Genomic DNA, 19,675 nt, shown 5'->3' with positions numbered 1-19,675 from the left:
CACATGGGTGGGGGTGGGGAAAAATGACCTTCCAGGACAAGATATTTTCTTCCCCATGGGTATGAGATTGAGAGGAGTTCTTCAGGTCCAAAGATCAATGACCATTGGCTATTAGGGTTCATGGACTTCATTCCCAAGGAAAGCTCAATGAGCCTACTATATTAGACACTGATGATGTCGTGAAGGATGATTTCAGAACCAAGATACTGGTGAAAGCTATATATATGAAGGAATATAGGGCTGTCGCTGAAGATAAGTCTCTAAGTATGATAAGGAAGAATCTAAAACTGGTTCCACGGTCAATACTATCCCATGTTCATAAATAGTTCACTCTTCATTGACATCTTGCTTCTATGCTATGAACAGAGGATCTCATCTAGTGCTGACACAGTTGTGTTTGGCCACATCCACACTGCCAATCCTAATCTATTCTCAGGTAAAGCTATTATTGTCTTTTGCTAATTTGCTGCCTCTGGACTACCGACTACCGGCCTCCGGCCACTTCTCTTTGCTTTTTGTTGACTGTATTTTCTTTGCATTGTTTTGATTTTTATAGATATATATCCTTATGTGAGAAATTACTTTCTTATAAAGATGATAGTTCTGTTTGCAGTTTTTTGAACAGTTGTGTTCATGAGAAGGAATAATGGTGTTTCTTTGTTTTCCTAGTCGAATTGCACTGATAAACTCTGAAGTAGGAATATTCTAGGACGATAGTGGTTTATGAGAGATAATTATACATCCAACAAATACTTTTAAGTTCGTACAAAGAATTGCACTGTTAACTACACATCTACACACACCGCTCAGCTACCAAGAAAAGGTACAAATCGACCAGAACATATAATAAAATCACCACTGTTTAGACTTTAGACTGCTGGCATCTGTATGTTCAGAATCCCAACAGAAATCAGTTAGTTTGCTGAGAAAACAGAAAAAGAAAACTGAACTTAGCTTTGCCATGTCAGCCTCCAATTGCTAGAGCAGAATTGGGTAATTCTGTGAATATAACTGAATCGAAGGTGTCTCAGATTAGGAACAAAACTTGTTCGCTAATGATCCACAGGTTGGAACATGTTTCTTATCTACTAGTTGAAAAAAAAACCCCCAGAAACTGGCAAAGCCGAAAACAAACTTGGAAACGCCATGTGAAAGTCAGAGATTGAAGGAAGCAGCGTGGCGCGTGCAACAACGTCTCACCAGACAACGAATCAGATGCGATGTATTTGCATGCTGCATGCATTATTAGCACGCGTCCGTCAGGATTAAAAAACACAGCAAGTTGCTCGCTCCCCTGCTCTGACTCTGACCAAGAAAGGCTAGGCCCCTTTCTATTTTTGGATAAACATATAAGGCAAGGCTTTTGTGAACAGCCAGCTCTTGGCTACGCTCCAGCCCAGCACCACCATGGCAACGCGTGCCATGAGATTGCTGCCCGCCACCACCTTCGTCATGATTGCAATGGCCTCCTGGGGAACGCACGGCAGTGCCAGCGACGAGGCCAGTTCTCTGCTTGCTTTCAAGGCTGAGCTCGCTGGCAGCAGCTCCGGTATGCTGGCCTCCTGGAACGGCACCGCCGGCGTCTGCAGATGGGAAGGCGTGGCGTGCAGCGGCGGCGGCCAGGTGGTGTCGCTGAGCCTGCCCTCCTACGGGCTCGCCGGCGCGCTCTCCCCGGCCATCGGGAACCTCACGTTCCTGCGGACGCTGAACCTGAGCTCCAACTGGTTCCAGGGGGAGATCCCGGAGAGCATTGGCCGCCTAGCGCGTCTGCAGGTGCTGGACCTGAGCTACAATGCGTTCTCCGGCACGCTGCCCGCCAACCTCAGCTCCTGTGTCAGCTTACTGCTGTTGAGCCTCAGCAGCAACCAAATTCATGGGCGCATCCCTGTCGTGCTCGGCAACAAGCTCACGCATCTTCGGGGGCTCTTATTGGCCAACAACAGCCTGACGGGCACCATCTCAGGATCACTAGGTAACCTTTCATCCCTGGACTACCTTGATCTGACTGACAACCAGCTTGAGGGTCCGGTACCACATGAGCTTGGTAGCATGGGAGGTCTGCAGGTCCTCCTCCTCTTTGGGAACACCCTCTCGGGTGTGCTTCCACAGTCCCTGTACAATCTGTCATCTCTGAAGAACTTCGGGGTAGAATACAACATGCTGTCTGGAACTATCCCTGCTGATATCGGAGACAGATTTCCCAGCATAGAAACTCTAAGCTTCTCTTACAACCGGTTCAGTGGAGCTGTCCCACCTTCGGTGTCCAACCTCTCTGCTCTCATAAAACTTGGCCTCGCAGGAAATGGATTTATTGGACATGTGCCTCCGGCTCTGGGGAAGTTGCAAGGTCTCACTGTCCTGGACTTGGGTGACAACAGGCTAGAAGCCAACGACAGTCAAGGGTGGGAGTTCATCACTTCCCTGACGAACTGCAGCCAGCTTCAGATACTGATTCTTGGCAACAACTCTTTCAGTGGTAAACTTCCCGGTTCAATCGCCAACCTATCAACGACTCTCAAAACTCTTTATCTGGGAGACAATAGGATTTCTGGAGCTATTCCGTTGGACATCGGCAATTTGGTTGGTCTGAAATTACTTGAGATGGCAAATAACTCCATATCTGGAGTGATCCCGGAGAGCATTGGTAGGCTAGAAAACTTGGTTGAGTTGGGCCTTTACAACACTAGCTTGTCAGGCCTCATACCTCCATCGCTAGGAAATCTTACTCAGTTAAATAGGCTTTATGCATACTATGGCAATCTAGAGGGCCCCATTCCAAGGAGCCTGGGAAACTTGAAGAATCTATTTGTCTTCGATTTGTCAACAAATCGGCTAAATGGTTCAATTCCCAAAGAGGTGCTAAAACTTCCTCAGCTTTCTTGGTACTTAGACTTATCATACAATGCATTATCTGGGCCACTCCCAGTGGAAGTTGGTAGCTTGGCAAACGTTAACCAACTGATTCTATCAGGAAACCAGTTGTCTAGCAGCATACCTGATAGTATTGGGAATTGCATTTCACTAGAACGGCTGTTGTTGGATCACAACTCATTTGAGGGAACCATACCTCAATCTCTGAAGAACTTAAAAGGTCTAGCCTTACTGAACCTGACCATGAATAAGCTGTCTGGTAGTATCCCTGATGCCCTTGCTAGTATTGGCAACCTGCAACAATTGTATCTAGCACATAACAACCTTTCAGGTTTGATCCCCACAGCTCTACAGAACCTGACACTATTGTCGAAACTGGATTTGTCCTTCAATGATCTCCAAGGTGAAGTGCCAAAAGGGGGTGTTTTTGCAAATGCAACGTCCTTGTCAATTCACGGAAATGATGAGCTTTGTGGCGGAGCGCCTCAACTACATTTAGCTCCATGCTCCATGGCTGCTGTGGACAACAAAAGACAAGTGTCAAGATCCCTTATGGCCACCCTAATATCAGTCGGCGCACTTGTATTCTTAGGTATACTAGTTGCTCTTATTCATTTGATCCACAAGAGGTTCAGACAAAGAAAGCCAAGCCAACTCATTTCTACAGTAATTGATGAACAGTTCGAAAGGGTTTCTTATCAAGCATTGTCAAATGGAACTGGTGGTTTCTCAGAGGCTAATTTGCTCGGACAAGGGAGCTACGGTGCTGTTTATAAATGCACTTTGCATGATCAGGGTATTACCACAGCTGTAAAGGTGTTTAACATACGACAATCCGGGTCTACTAGAAGTTTCGTAGCTGAATGTGAGGCACTACGAAGGGTACGTCACCGTTGTCTCATAAAGATCATCACTTGTTGCTCAAGCATCAATCATCAAGGTGAAGAATTCAAGGCGCTGGTTTTTGAGTTCATGCCAAACGGTAGTCTGAATGATTGGCTGCATCCAGCATCTAAAGTACACACTCTGAGTAATACGCTCAGCCTAGCTCAGAGACTAGACATTGCTGTAGACATCATGGATGCTCTGGAATATCTTCACAATCAGTGTCAGCCACCAGTAGTCCACTGTGACCTCAAGCCAAGTAACATCCTCCTTGCAGAGGATATGAGTGCCCGGGTTGGAGATTTTGGCATATCGAAAATCCTTTCTGATGACACTAGCAAAACTCTGCTAAATTCAGTCAGCTTCACTGGACTGAGGGGCTCCATTGGTTATGTCGCTCCAGGTAACAGAAGCTCGTACTCATGTTGTTACCTTCTTTGCATGTGTACTGAATCCACTGACGAAATAAAATTATGTCTGAAATCTGAATGACACTGCAGAGTATGGTGAGGGTCGATCTGTCTCGACTCTTGGGGATGTCTACAGCCTTGGGATACTGTTGCTCGAGATGTTCTCCGGAAGGAGCCCTACTGACGACATGTTCAATGACTCATTGGACCTTCATAGTTTCGCCAAAGCTGCTCTTCTCAACGGAGCCTCGGAGATAGCCGACCCAGCAATCTGGCTGCATGATGAATCGGCTGTTGCTACCACAGTAAGATTCCAGAGCAAGGAGTGCTTGGTTTCAGTGATCCGGCTCGGCGTCTCCTGCTCAAAGCAGCAGCCAAGTGAGCGAATGGCGATGCGAGATGCTGCTGTGGAGATGCGTGCGATCAGAGACGCGTACCTCATGGTTGCCAGCTAGCTGGATGGGGATCTGGGAGAGAAGCAAGCAAGCCGCGAACCCTCTTATATTCTGATTAATTTCTCAAGATCATAGAAGCAGCGAAGCAGGAGGTCCAGTGTTGAAATAAATCATTGTACGGTTTAGAACCTTCTTTCATAGCTATGACAAAGATGAAAATCAACACAACTTTCGCTCAAAAAAAAAATCAACACAACTGTTATTTGTTATACTAGCTTTTACTACCATTGTGGAAACACGTGCTAAGCGCGTTCTCAAAAAAAGAAAAAGCTTCTTGTACCATTGCACGCTGGTGAAGTTGTGCATTAGCAGGTTTTCTTATTTGGATTTGGCAAACTAATTGCTTGATTGGCTGCTATAATTTTTTCAAGCTGAAGGTGTAGAGCGATGATGGATCGGTGGAGAGCTGAAGGTGTATCTGCTGACCCTATACAGTTCATCATTGGATTAGGAAGAACATAGAGATAAGGAAGCCCAGCAGGAATAAGCAAAGGCTGATGATCTACTCTGGCCAAGAAACAAACACGTCAATTCAGGCCAAGGAAATGGCCTGTACTTTTTTTCAGAGGACAAGGAAATTGCATGATTATTGGGTTTTATCAAGAGAAACAAATCTGAAACAGTTGGATGTACATCAGTCGTCGAAAACAGTATGATCGATCTGATGTTGATTGGACATAGACACTTCACCCACTGCCCAATAATGCGGTAGCCACTCACTCAAGTCTCAAGGTGCGCGCTAGTAGATGCCAGTAGGGTGCATGAGCACGAAGAGGTTTATCATGAAAATCATGTAATGTACCCGTGTGCCAGCCTGAACTTGCTGGTGCCGCCCACCACGGCGTGATCGATGGTGCCGGTAGAATGACAAAGGTAGAATGACATGTAGATCAGTACTACTAGCTTATTAGTGGCGTCAGTAACAGTTCCACTGTTTATTTGGGAGGCTTGAGGCATCCGTGAATGTTGGCATAATGATAGAGCCGGCCATTGACTGCTTGAGGCAGCAATGGCTACAACATACATGAACAACATTGTGGTGAATATAAAGATATTTTAATGACAAAAGGTTGTACAGACATATAAGAGGAGGAACGTAAGAGAAAGGTGCGAGCAGATAATCCAATGCATAAATTTATAAGAGGGCCAATAAACTAGATAATTTGTGAGAAATTTGAACAATGGTTTATCAAGGAATATTGGAGGTCACTGAAAGGGAATAAGTGGTTGCACAACCACGAGATATAAGTGGAGAGAAAATGAGAGGAGGATGACGACATCTTTTAATTCAAAGAATTAGGTCAAAAAAATATGGATGTAATACTAGAGCCTGTAGAGAGGATAATTATATAATCAAACAAACAACAAGACTATTTGAGAGATATCTTTAAGTAAAAAAATTACAATGACGAAAAGATGTAGTTAGCTACTCATGCTATTTGTGCGAGCAACCCATGTTCGAATCCCCGCGGTGCCATTCTCACTGGCCAGGCATGTCAAGAGTACCTGTTCCCAACGTGTTCTTATAACGCGAACACGAGAGGCTAATCTAGCCTCTGGCCCCTCAATTTGTGCGGACTATCTTGCTAGTTAATGAAACTAGAGTGTTGGGTAGGACCAGACTTCTTCAATTATTTTGAAAGTTTGGTCACCTAAAAATAAAAGTTGATCGATTAGTTTATAAACTCAGGACCACAAGGAAATTCTTCCTCAGTTAGTTTGGTTTGATCTTGGTCATGACCGAAATAACTTACAACCATAAAATAGCATAATTTCTAGCAGCATTTTTTATTTAGAGGCAAAAATGACAAGACAACATATAGATAAAACAAAGTGACAAAAGTGATAATCGATATAAACCCAATAGATGAATATTACATCACTAGTAACAATAGTTCAAAGTACATATTATGTTAACGAAGTCCAAATATTTGGTTAGTTCGGTTACCCAAGGCATATAACCAAACTAGACATAAACAATTTGGGTAGTATGGTAGATACCAAACTAATGTCTGAAAACTTGGGTCTCGGTCTTAGTTACAGTCCCGGTTAGAAAAGCCCTTTAGTCCAGGTTGAAAATTCGGGATGGGTCCCTCGAGGCTAAAAAATAATGTCTCCCACCCCTATGACTTAGACACAAGGCCTCATGCATTGCTTCACGTGTAGCTTTCCACTTCACCTATACAAAACATGTGACTGTGGATGGGATGCTCTCCTTTTGAACTAACTCCTTGTTGAAAGACCTTTAGTCCTGATTGGTAGGTCAAGGCTCTTTAGTCTGAACTAGTGTGTTACCAACCATGACTAAAGGTCCTTGATGCCTATTAATCTTAGAACTATTTTGCTAAACGGAAGGTCTGTTCTCTACTAGTGACATACACATACCCTAATTGGTTGCTTGTATTAGACTTAGCTTGCATTAAACCTTATGCAACACAACCTAAGACCATTTTTTAATAAAGGAAGATTTTATTAAATTTTCAAATGTATTACATCGAGTTGATATAAAGTTTTGAAGAGAACTCTTCTGGCCTCTGCTTGACAAGAAGCACACAGCCAAATAAAAGAGGAGGCCACACACACTCTAGCGACTATTGATCCACATACTAGAGCGCCACGCCGCCACCCACATGCCTAGGAGAAGATAAACCTTGGCCACCTGTGCCAAGTACCGCGAAGCCAACCAAATCCTGTGTAAATAGCCCATGTATGCAATGTCTTTATGTTTATAGTTATCCTGCATAGGCAAGCCACATCCAATAAAATCATGTTTGTTTATTTATATTTTATTATATATAATCATCGTATATATTCTATTAGATGTCTCTTGTTTCTAGCAAAAGTAGAGAATATGAAAGTATTTAGTTTTGTTGTGTCCATCGGTTTATGCAAATCTATATTATCTAATATGCTGCATTAATCTGTTTTGCACGGTACAAGCGTACATAAAAAGCCTCTGCAAGCAATCAAGCAAAGGCAAACCACACTACACGAGCCTAGATATAAGCTAATGCAAGTAACCAATAGCAATCAGAGTTCTAAAAAGAATATCTACTAGGGTTTTGTGCATATCAATGTTTACTAAATTTGACTAGCTTTATAGAAAATATTAACAACATTTATATGTGTAAATAAGTTTTATAATAAAAAATGTTCAATAAATAATCTAATATTACTTATTATTTATATAAATACTAATAATCTCTGGTATATATCTGATCAAAGTTACATATGTTTGACTTTGTAAAAAATACAAATTATGGTTTATCTTCAAATATCGAGTTTTTTAAGCCAGAATGACACCTTAATTTCCGGGGTGGATGGAGTATAGACAATCGCAACTTGGAAAGGCCACTGGGCACTGGCCGCCAAGTCGAAACAAAAGACTCAAGGAGACCTTGCTGTCAAGAAAAAGAGAGAAAAGACTCGAGGAGACCTTGTAAATAAAGGGTGAAAAAGAAAGACTAAGGAAACAGCGACGTATCAGGATTACGGAATACAATAATACAACAAGTTGCTCCCCTGCTCTGACCCAGAAAGGGAAAGGCTTTTTTTTAATTACCACAGAAAGGGACAGGCTTTCTTTTTTTTTTTTACCACAGAAAGGGAAAGGCTTTGTCTTGAAGAAAGATCTTTGCTAAGCTCCAGAACGTACGTCTCCACTCTCCACCATGGCAATGCGTATCGGGAGCTTGTTGCTGCCAACCATCGCCATCATGATTTCAGCAGCGTCCGGCTCCTGGCAAGCGCACGTACGGCAGTGCCGGCGACGAGGCGAGCTCTCTACTCTCATTAATTTTTTATTGTTGAAAGGATTATTTTTATCAAAATTTTTATTTCTATTAATACTTTTTATCAAAATCTCTATTTCTATTGATATGGAAGGAGAAAACATTTCTACGGTAAAATTTTCCGTGCATATCCTATTTGGCACCGTTTCTACTAAAGGATCAGAACTGATTTAGTGTCTCAAATGTACCTGTAGTTGAAGAAGCCGTTGAATGGATCATTTCTTTAATCAAAGTCTATTCCTATCTATATGGAAGGATATAAAGAAGGTCTTAGAGTTACTCTTGTATAATCAATTTATGTCCGTGGGAAAAGAAAACTATTATGTATTGCGTATGCGTATCAAGATTTGAACTTTAAAATTTCTGACCAATAACTTAACTAACAATTTTTTAAGTATATTATAAACAAACTTGAAACGATTAGAATTGTAATCAAATGTACTGTCCAATCATAAGTTTATAAATATAAACAACATAACATAAAATAAGTAAATGACCAAAGTATTTCAAGCTATGGTTTATATAAAAGGAAATAGAGACATTTTTTTTACAAGAATTGATGGGAGAGCTACCTGGTGTATTAAAATGAAGAAGCCTAAAGGGGCACTATATAATTCCATGACTATATCATTAAAATACCTATAAAACAGCTCGTTAAATGGAGATAGAACTCATACTGAGACCGATCTAACGACAGCTCCACAAAGCTACTCCACCCTAGATGCATGAAGAAATTTCGCACTCTTAAATAATTGAAGACGACCTGTTTTCCGCGTCTATAGGTGGTGAAGGGGACCTTAAATAATTGAAGGTCTTGTTTAGATTCGAAAACTTTTTGGATTTCGCTACTATAGCATTTTCGTTTGTATTCGGTAATTAGTGTCCAGTCATAGACTAAACTAGGCTCAAAAAAATTATTTTACGGTTTACAAGCAAATTATGTAATTAATTATTTTTTACCTATTTTGATGTTCTATGCATGTGCAAGATTCGATGTGTGATGAGAAATCTTAAAAAGTTTTTTGATTAAACGCATTGTGTTTTCTGCGTATACGGTCTACTAGACGGTATAAAGGCGACAGTTGCCAAATGTTGACCCAACCTCGCGCGACGAGTCTATCGAAGTCCAGATTGTTTTTTTGAAAACCAGCCGAAAAAATTGCATTTTGACACCCGTGACGCATAAAAGGGGTAGCACTTAAGAACCCTCAACCAATCACTCACTACGTACCCGGTGGATCGACCAAAAGGAAGCAGCATAGCAAAGCAACCGCCGGCGGCATGGCAATAATGCGCTCGGTGAGCTTATTACTGCTGTTCCCGCTGCTGCTCTCCGCCTCCGTGCCCACCTCGGTACTCGTGGCCGCACAAGCCGGCGACGACGAGGCCGCACTGCTGGCGTTCAAGGCCGCGGCGATCGGCAGCGGCCGCGACAACAGCCTGCTTGCCTCGTGGAACAGTAGCAGCTTCTGCGGCTGGGAGGGTGTCAGGTGCGGGAGCCGTGCTAGGAATAATCGGCGAGTGGTGGCGCTGACCCTGCCCTCCTATGGCCTCACTGGCACCCTGTCTCCGGCCATCGGGAACCTCACGTTCCTGCGTACTCTGAAACTGTCGCACAATGACTGGTTTCAGGGTAACATCCCTGAAAGCATCGGCCGCCTACAACACCTACAGTTGCTTGACCTGAGCTACAACACGTTCAGCGGAGCACTGCCAGCCAACCTAAGCTTCTGTGCCAGCTTGCAGGTCTTGGAACTCAGCAGCAACCGGCTCCATGGGCGTATCCCTGTCGAGCTTGGCTACAGGCTCAAAAGCCTTCAGTGGCTCTCGTTGGAAAACAACAGCTTTACGGGTGCTATCCCAGTATCAGTCGCTAACATATCATCTCTGTGCTGTCTTGATCTTGGTAGCAACAAGCTCGAGGGCCAGATACCACCAGAGTTCGGCAGCATGGAAGGCCTAAAGCTCCTTTCTCTCTTCGATAACAACATCTCAGGTGTGCTGCCACATTCCCTGTACAATTTGTCCATGTTGAAACACATGGACCTATCTAAAAACATGCTGTCTGGAAGTATTCCTGCTGATGTCGGCAATAGATTCCTCAACATCGAAGGTATTGCCATTGCTGAGAACCAATTCTGGGGAGCTATTCCGCATTCGATCTCCAATCTCTCTACTCTGAATAACATTCAACTCTCAGAAAATAGTTTTATTGGACATGTGCCTCCTACTTTGGGAAGGTTGCAAGGTCTCGTCTTGTTGTACTTGCTGGGCAACAAGCTAGAAGCGAACGACAGGGAAGGTTGGGAATTCCTCACCTCGCTAACAAACTGCAGCCAACTTCAGAATCTGGTTCTTTCCGAGAATCATTTCAGCGGGGAACTGCCTGTTTCAATCGCAAACCTATCAACAACTCTTGAAACTCTTTATTTGGGAGACAATAGGATTTCTGGGACTATTCCATCCAACATTGGCAACTTGGTTGGTCTGCAAATACTATACATGGCAGTAACTTCTCTATCTGGACCAATTCCAGAGAGCATTGGGAGACTAAAAAACTTGGTTGAGTTAGGCCTTTACAACACCAGCTTGTCAGGCCTCATACCTCCATCACTAGGAAATCTTACTCAGTTAAATAGGCTTTATGCATACTATGGCAATCTAGAAGGGCCCATTCCAGCAAGCCTGGGAAACTTGAAGAATGTATTTGTCTTCGATTTGTCAACAAATCGGCTCAATGGTTCAATTCCCAAGGAGGTGCTAAAACTTCCTCAGCTTTCTTGGTACTTAGACTTATCATACAATGCATTATCTGGGCCACTCCCAGTGGAAGTTGGTAGCTTGACAAATGTTAACCAACTGATTCTATCAGGAAACCAGTTGTCAAGCAGCATACCTGATAGTATTGGGAATTGCATTTCACTGGAACAGCTGCTGCTGGATCACAACTCATTTGAGGGAACCATACCTCAATCTCTGAAGAACTTAAAAGGTCTCGCCTTACTGAACCTGACCATGAATAAGCTGTCTGGTAGTATCCCTGAGGCCATTGCTAGCGTTGGCAACCTGCAACGATTGTGTCTAGCACATAACAATCTTTCAGGTTTGATCCCCACAGCTCTACAGAACCTGACACTATTGTGGAAACTGGATTTGTCCTTCAATGATCTCCAAGGTGAAGTGCCAAAAGGCGGTGTTTTTGCAAATGCAACGGCCTTGTCGATTCATGGAAATGATGAGCTTTGTGGTGGAGCCCCCCAACTACATTTAGCTCCATGCTCCAGAGCTGCTGTGAAGAAGAGCAAAAGGCAAGTGTCAAGATCCCTTATGGTCACCCTAACATCACTCGGCGCACTTGTATTCTTAGGTGTAATAGTTACTTTTATTTATTTCATCCACAAGAGGTTCAGACAAACAAATGCAAGCGAACTCGTTTCCACAGTAATTGACGAGCAGTACGAAAGGGTTTCGTATCAAGCATTGTCAAATGGAACTGGTGGTTTCTCAGAGGCTAATTTGCTCGGACAAGGGAGTTATGGTGCTGTCTATAAGTGTACTTTGCATGATCAGGGTATTACCACAGCTGTGAAGGTGTTTAACATACGACAATCCGGGTCTACTAGAAGTTTCGTAGCTGAATGTGAGGCACTACGAAGGGTACGTCACCGTTGTCTCATAAAGATCATCACTTGTTGCTCAAGCATCAATCATCAAGGTGAAGAATTCAAGGCGCTGGTTTTTGAGTTCATGCCAAACGGTAGTCTGAATGATTGGCTGCATCCAGCATCTAAAGTACACACTCTGAGTAATACGCTCAGCCTAGCTCAGAGACTAGACATTGCTGTAGACATCATGGATGCTCTGGAATATCTTCACAATCAGTGTCAGCCACCAGTAATCCACTGTGACCTCAAGCCAAGTAACATCCTCCTTGCAGAGGATATGAGTGCCCGGGTTGGAGATTTCGGCATATCGAAAATCCTTTCTGATGAAAGTAGTAAAACTCTGCTAAATTCAGTCAGCTTCACTGGACTGAGGGGCTCCATTGGTTATGTCGCTCCAGGTAACAGAAGCTCGTACTCATGTTGTTACCTTCTCTGCATGTGTACTGAATCCACTGACGAAATAAAATGATGTCTGAAATCTGAATGACACTGCAGAGTATGGTGAGGGTCGATCTGTCTCGACTCTTGGGGATGTCTACAGCCTTGGGATACTGTTGCTCGAGATGTTCACCGGAAGGAGCCCTACTGACGACATGTTCAATGACTCATTGGACCTTCATAGTTTCGCCAAAGCTGCTCTTCTCAACGGAGCCTCGGAGATAGCCGACCCAGCAATCTGGCTGCATGATGAAGCGGCTGTTGCTACCACAGTAAGAAGCCAGAGCAAGGAGTGCTTGGTTTCAGTGATCCGGCTCGGCGTATCCTGCTCAAAGCAGCAGCCAAGTGAGCGAATGGCGATGCGAGATGCTGCTGTGGAGATGCGTGCGATCAGAGACGCGTACCTCATGGTTGCCAGCTAGCTGGATGGGGATCTGGAAGAGAAGCAAGCAAGCCGCGAACCCTCTTATATTCTGATTAATTTCTGATGTTCAAGATCATAGAAGCTGCGAAGCAGGAGGCCCAGTGTTGAAATAAATCATTGTACGGTTTAGAACCTTCTTTCATAGCTATGACAAAGATGAAAATCAACACAACTTTCGCTCAAAAAAAAAATCAACACAACTGTTATTTGTTATACTAGCTTTTAGTACCATTGTGGAAACACGTGCTAAGCGCGTTCTCAAAAAAAGAAAAAGCTTCTTGTACCATTGCACGCTGGTGAAGTTGTGCATTAGCAGGTTTTCTTATTTGGATTTGGCAAACTAATTGCTTGATTGGCTGCTATAATTTTTTCAAGCTGAAGGTGTAGAGCGATGATGGATCGGTGGAGAGCTGAAGGTGTATCTGCTGACCCTATACAGTTCATCATTGGATTAGGAAGAACATAGAGATAAGGAAGCCCAGCAGGAATAAGCAAAGGCTGATGATCTACTCTGGCCAAGAAACAAACACGTCAATTCAGGCCAAGGAAATGGCCTGTACTTTTTTTTTTCAGAGGACAAGGAAATTGCATGATTATTGGGTTTTATCAAGAGAAACAAATCTGAAACAGTTGAATGTACATCAGTCGTCGAAAACAGTATGATCGATCTGATGTTGATTGGACATAGACACTTCACCCACTGCCCAATAATGCGGTAGCCACTCACTCAAGTCTCAAGGTGCGCGCTAGTAGATGCCAGTAGGGTGCATGAGCACGAAGAGGTTTATCATGAAAATCATGTAATGTACCCGTGTGCCAGCCTGAACTTGCTGGTGCCGCCCACCACGGCGTGATCGATGGTGCCGGTAGAATGACAAAGGTAGCAGGTGGTAGAATGACATGTAGATTAGTACTACTAGCTTATTAGTGGCGTCAGTAACAGTTCCACTGTTTACTCCCTTCGTCCCAAAACAAGTGTCGTTTGCGCTTCACAAGAAATAACTTTAACTAAATATGTAGTAAAAAATATTAATATTTATAGTACATAATTTGTATCATTGGAAAGATCTTAAAGTCTAGTTTTTTAACAAATTTATTTGAAGATAAAAATATTGCACATATTTTCTACAAATCGAGTCAAACTTGTGGCACGAAAACCTAAAACGACACTCTTTTTGGGACGGAGGGAGTATTTGGGAGGCTTGAGGCATCGGTGAATGTTGGCATAATGATAGAGCCGGCCATTGACTGCTTGAGGCAGCAATGGCTACAACATACATGAACAACATTGTGGTGAATATGAAGATATTTTAAGGGCAAAAGGTTGTACAGACAAATAAGAGGAGGAACGTAAGAGAAAGGTGCGAGCAGATAATCCAATGCATAAATTTATAAGAGGGCCAAGAAACTAGATAATAATTTGTGAGAAATTTGAACAATGGTTTATCAAGGAATATTGGAGGTCACTGAAAGGGAATAAGTGGTTGCACAACCACGAGATATAAGTGGAGAGAAAATGAGAGGAGGATGACGACATCTTTTAATTCAAAGAATTAGGTCAAAAAATTATGGATGTAATACTAGAGCCTGTAGAGAGGATAATTATATAATCAAACAAACAACAAGACTATTTGAGAGATATCTAAGTAAAAAAATTACAATGACGAAAAGATGTAGTTAGCTACTCATGCTATTTGTGCGAGCAACCCATGTTCGAATCCCCGCGGTGCCATTCTCACTGGCCAGGCATGTCAAGAGTACCTGTACCCAACGTGTTCTTATAACGCGAACACGAGAGGCTAATCTAGCCTCTTGCCCCTCTATTTGTGCGGACTATCTTGCTAGTTAATGAAACTAGAGTGTTGGGTAGGACCAGACTTCTTCAATTATTTTGAAAGTTTGGTCACCTAAAAATAAAAGCTGATCGATTAGTTTATAAACTCAGGACCACAAGCAAATTCTTCCTCAGTTAGTTTGGTTTGATCTTGGTCATGACCGAAATAACTTACAACCATAAAATAGCATAATTTCTAGCAGCATTTTTATTTAGAGGCAAAAATGACAAGACAACATATAGATAAAACAAAGTGACAAAAGTGATGATCGATATAAACCCAATAGATGAATATTACATCACTAGTAATAATAGTTCAAAGTACATATTATGTTAACAAAGTCCAAATTATTTGGTTAGTTCGGTTACCCAAGGCATATAACCAAACTAGACATAAACAATTTGGGTAGTATGGTAGATACCAAACTAATATCTGGAAACTTGGGTCTCGGTCTTAGTTACAGTCCCGTTAGAAAACCCCTTTAGTCCATAGTCCAGGTTGGAAATTCGGGATGGGTCCCTCGAGGCTAAAAAATAATGTCTCCCACCCTTATGACTTAAACACGATGGCCTCATGCATTGCTTCACGTGTAGCTTTCCACTTCACCTATACAAAACATGTGACTGTAGATGGGATGCTCTCCTTTTGAACTAACTCCTTGTTGAAAGACCTTTAGTCCTGATTGGTAGGTCAAGGCTCTTGAGTCTGGACTAATGTGTTACCAACCAGGACTAAAGGTCCTTGACGCCTATTAATCTTAGGACTAATATGCTAAACGGAAGGTCTGTTCTCTACTAGTGACATACACATACCCTAATTGGTTGCTTGTATTAGGCTTAGCTTGCATTAAACCTTATGCAACACAACAACCTAAGACCATTTTTTAATAAAGGAAGATTTTATAAAATTTTCAAATGTATTACATCGAGTTGATATAAAAATTTTGAAGAGAATTCTTCTGGCCTCTGCTTGACAAGAAGCACATAGCCAAATAAAAGAGGTGGCCACACACACTCTAGCGACTATCGATCCACATACTAGAGCGCCACCCACATGCCTAGGAGAAGATAAACCTTGGCCACCTGTGCCAAGTACCGCGAAGCCAACCAAATCCTGTGTAAATAGCCCATGTATGCAATGTCTTTATGTTTATAGTTATCCTGCATAGGCAAGCCACATCCAATAAAATCATGTTTGTTTATTTATATTTTATTATGTATAATCATCGTATATATTCTATTAGATGTCTCTTGTTTCTAGCAAAAGTAGAGAATATGAAAGTATTTAGTTTTGTTGTGTCCATCGGTTTATGCAAATCTATATTATCTAATATGCCGCATTAATCTGTTTTGCACGGTACAAGCCTACATAAAAGCCTCTGCAAGCAATCAAACAAAGGCAAACCACACTACACAAGCCTAGATATAAGCTAATGCAAGTAACCAATAGCAATCAGAGTTCTAAAAAGATTATCTACTAGGGTTTTGTGCATATCAATGTTTATTAAATTTGACTTGCTTTATAGAAAATATTAACAACATTTATATGTGTAAATAAGTTTTATAATAAAAAATGTTCAATAAATAATCTAACAGTATCAGTCGCTAACATATCATCTCTGTACTGTCTTGATCTTGGTAGCAACAAGCTCGAGGGCCAGATACCACCAGAGTTCGGCAGCATGGAAGGCCTAAAGCTCCTTTATCTCTTCGATAACAACATCTCAGGTGTGCTGCCACATTCCCTGTACAATTTGTCCATGTTGAAACACATGGACCTATCTACAAACATGCTGTCTGGAAGTATTCCTGCTGATGTCGGCAATAGATTCCTCAACATCGAAGGTATTGCCATTGCTGAGAACCAATTTTGGGGAGCTATTCCGCATTCGCTCTCCAACCTCTCTACTCTGAAAAACCTCGAGCTCTCAGAAAATAGTTTTATTGGACATGTGCCTCCTACTTTGGGAAGGTTGCAAGGTCTCGTCTTGTTGTACTTGCATGTCAACAAGCTAGAAGCGAACGACAGGGAAGGTTGGGAATTCCTCACCTCGCTAACAAACTGCAGCCAACTTCAGAATCTAGCTCTTTCCGAGAATCATTTCAGCGGGGAACTGCCTGTTTCAATCGCAAACCTATCAACAACTCTTGAAACTCTTTATTTGGGAGACAATAGGATTTCTGGGGCTATTCCATCAAACATCGGCAATTTGGTTGGTCTGAAATTACTTGAGATGGCAAATAGCTCCATATCTGGACCAATTCCAGAGAGCATTGGGAGACTAAAAAACTTGGTTGAGTTGGGGCTTTACAACACTAGCTTGTCAGGCCTCATACCTCCATCACTAGGAAATCTTACTCAGTTAAATGTCCTTTATGCATACTATGGCAATCTAGAAGGGCCCATTCCAACAAGCCTGGGAAACTTGAAGAATCTTTTTGTCCTTGATCTGTCAACAAATCGACTCAACGGATCAATTCCCAAAGAGGTGCTAAAACTTCCTCAACTTTCTTTCTACTTAGACTTATCATACAATTCATTGTCTGGGCCACTTCCAGTTGAAGTTGGTAGCTTGACGAACCTTAACCAACTGATTCTATCAGGAAACCAGTTATCAAGCAGCATACCTGATAGTATTGGGAATTGCATTTCACTAGAACGGCTGTTGTTGGATCACAACTCATTTGAGGGAACCATACCTCAATCTCTGATGAACTTGACATTGTTGTCAAGACTGGATTTGTCCTTCAATAATCTCCATGGTGACTTGCCATAAGGGGGTTGATGTCTTGAGGACGAGACTCAGTGCCCGCCCACACCGACCTGCTTGCCATGGCGGCGACTCTTGTCCACGGAGGATAAACAACTCGATGGCTCGACACTTTTGTATTGTAACACTTTTGTTTGTATTTGGCAATTATCGTCCAACCATGAACTAACTAGGATCGAAAGATTCGTCTTGTAAATTACATGTAAACTGTGCAATTAGTTTTTTTATCTATATTTAATACTCCATGCATGTGTTGTAAGATTTGATGTGATGGAGAATCTTGAAAAGTTTTTAGATTTTGGGTGAAATTAAACAAGGCCTGATTTGAGGGAACCATACCTCAATCTCTGAAGAATTTAAAAGGTCTCGCCTTACTGAACCTGACCATGAATAAGCTGTCTGGTAGTATTCCTGATGCTCTGGCTAGTATTGGCAACCTGCAACAATTGTATCTAGTACACAACAACCTTTCAGGTTTGATCCCAGCAGTCCTAGAGAACCTGACATTGTTGTCAAAATTGGATTGATCCTTCAATGATCTCCAAGTTGAAGTGCCATCATGGGGGTTGGCGAGGGTCTAACATGTAGGGTATGTTAAGTCCCCGGATCGAGGACGTGACTCAATTCCATCATATGACCGAGAGAGAGCAACCAAATAATCCATGCTTGGCCAGGGATAATTTCCAAGATGTGCAAATCGATCAAATGCTCCATCAAATTACCGTCCAAAGGGTGACTTGTTCGACATAAAGAGCTTCATGCTTGCTCAAATAAACAACATAAATTTCATCATACATGCTGCACAACAGGAATAAGCTAAGGGTGATGAACACGTCAATTTGGGCCAAGGATATGGCCTGTACTTTTTTTTTCTCCGAGGGCAAGGAAATTGCATGTTTATTGGGTTTCATCAAGAGAAACAAATCTGAAACCAAAAATCTGAAACAGTTGGATGTACATCACGTCGTCGAAAACAGTATGCTCTCATCTGATGTTGATTGGATTTTAGATAATAGACGACACTTCACTCATCCTTGTTCGTTTGGCTGATAAGCCATGACAGAAAGTACTACTGGCTGATTTATTTTTGAAAGAAAAATACTGTTGAATAGCTGACAGATTCGGCTGATAAGGCTAAGGTGCATGAGCACAGGTTGACGTCCGTCTCCGGCGTGGGCTTGCTTATCATCTTGAAGAGCATGTACCCGCAGGCCAGCCTGAACTTGCCGGTGCCGCCGACCACGGCGCGCTCGATGGTGCTGGTGAACCCGAGAAAGGGGCCCTGCACGGACAGCGTGTGCTCCCGCCGTACTCGCCGGCGGTGAATACCAGCGAGATGGACGGGTAGCCCTTGCCCAGCTCCCCGCTCGTGCCGTAGAAGACGCCCTGGTACCGGCCGACGCGCTGCGACGACCGGTCCGGGCCGACGCGTCTCGTCGTCCACCACGCCATGCTCCCGAACGACGAGTTGGCGCCCAGCGGGGACTGCAGCACGGCGGCGGCCGTTGCGTTCGCCCCCGTGCACGTCTCATGCACGTACAGGTGGATGTGCGTCAGGCCGTGGTGGACGCCTTTGCCGCCGCCGGCGGCGGCGGCAGCGAGCACGGCACGGCACGGCGCGGGACAGGCACGATTTGGCACACGTGCCTGCCGTGCTGTGCCTGACGTGCTACCGTGCCAGCCTCCCAGTACGAGCCTAAGCACGTTCCAATTCTCAGTTCACTGAATAAACACACAATTCTCCTGCCATCCCGCAGAGGCACAACTCCTCATTCTCGATCATGGTGTGACCAATCTCCTCCGCATCGTCGGACGACATGTCGCCGTCGCAGGCCTCCGGTCCCTCGACGGCTTCAAATCAAGAACAGAGGAGGGTAAGATACAGATCGAGTGTGAATAGGACCAGATCTATGGATCTAGGGTTACGAGGAGTAAGAGATGAAGCTCACCTTTACGGCCGAAGCACCAGAGATGCCAGCGATAGCGGCGACGTCGTCGATGTACAGATCCGGATCTGGGATGCTTCAACGCGTGCGCATGGCGACGGCCACGGAGCTCCCCGGACGGATCTCGGCGACAAGGATGGAGACGAGGAGGAGCAGGGAGGACAAGGCTACATCGAGGGTCAAGA

The 19,675-nt window shown here is 43.3% G+C and overlaps 2 protein-coding genes and 1 pseudogene across 4 annotated transcripts; 2 read left to right on the top strand and 1 right to left on the bottom strand.

Moving 5' to 3' along the window:
• Positions 32 to 5,676, top strand: LOC8060789 (probable LRR receptor-like serine/threonine-protein kinase At3g47570). Of its 3 annotated transcripts, none has more exons than XR_002451077.1 (3): positions 32 to 4,159; positions 4,257 to 4,736; positions 4,993 to 5,676. XR_002451077.1 is itself a non-coding variant. In XM_021456061.1 (3 exons), exons 2-3 carry the CDS (start codon positions 1,408 to 1,410, stop codon positions 4,619 to 4,621), a joined length of 3,117 nt encoding a protein of 1,038 aa, XP_021311736.1. In that variant the 5' UTR covers positions 32 to 264; positions 367 to 1,407; the 3' UTR covers positions 4,622 to 4,835. The 3 variants fall into 3 exon arrangements, 2 of the variants coding, with proteins under 2 accessions (XP_021311736.1, XP_021311735.1); XM_021456061.1 differs by lacking the exon at positions 4,993 to 5,676 and having other exon boundaries at positions 32 to 264; positions 367 to 4,159; positions 4,257 to 4,835; XM_021456060.1 differs by lacking the exon at positions 4,993 to 5,676 and having other exon boundaries at positions 4,257 to 4,835.
• On the top strand, positions 9,557 to 13,225 carry LOC8060788 (probable LRR receptor-like serine/threonine-protein kinase At3g47570). The gene is made up of 2 exons (XM_021455211.1): positions 9,557 to 12,475; positions 12,573 to 13,225. The coding sequence occupies exons 1-2, from the start codon at positions 9,694 to 9,696 to the stop codon at positions 12,935 to 12,937; spliced, it is 3,147 nt and encodes a 1,048-aa protein (XP_021310886.1). The 5' UTR covers positions 9,557 to 9,693; the 3' UTR covers positions 12,938 to 13,225.
• On the bottom strand, positions 13,350 to 19,363 carry LOC8073296 (annotated as a pseudogene).

The sequence above is a fragment of the Sorghum bicolor genome, chromosome 3 (assembly GCF_000003195.3).
Source record: "Sorghum bicolor cultivar BTx623 chromosome 3, Sorghum_bicolor_NCBIv3, whole genome shotgun sequence".
In the NCBI taxonomy this organism is placed as follows: Eukaryota; Viridiplantae; Streptophyta; class Magnoliopsida; order Poales; family Poaceae; genus Sorghum; species Sorghum bicolor.
Note: the sequence above shows the minus strand (reverse complement) of the source record. Positions and strands in the feature narration are given on the sequence as shown.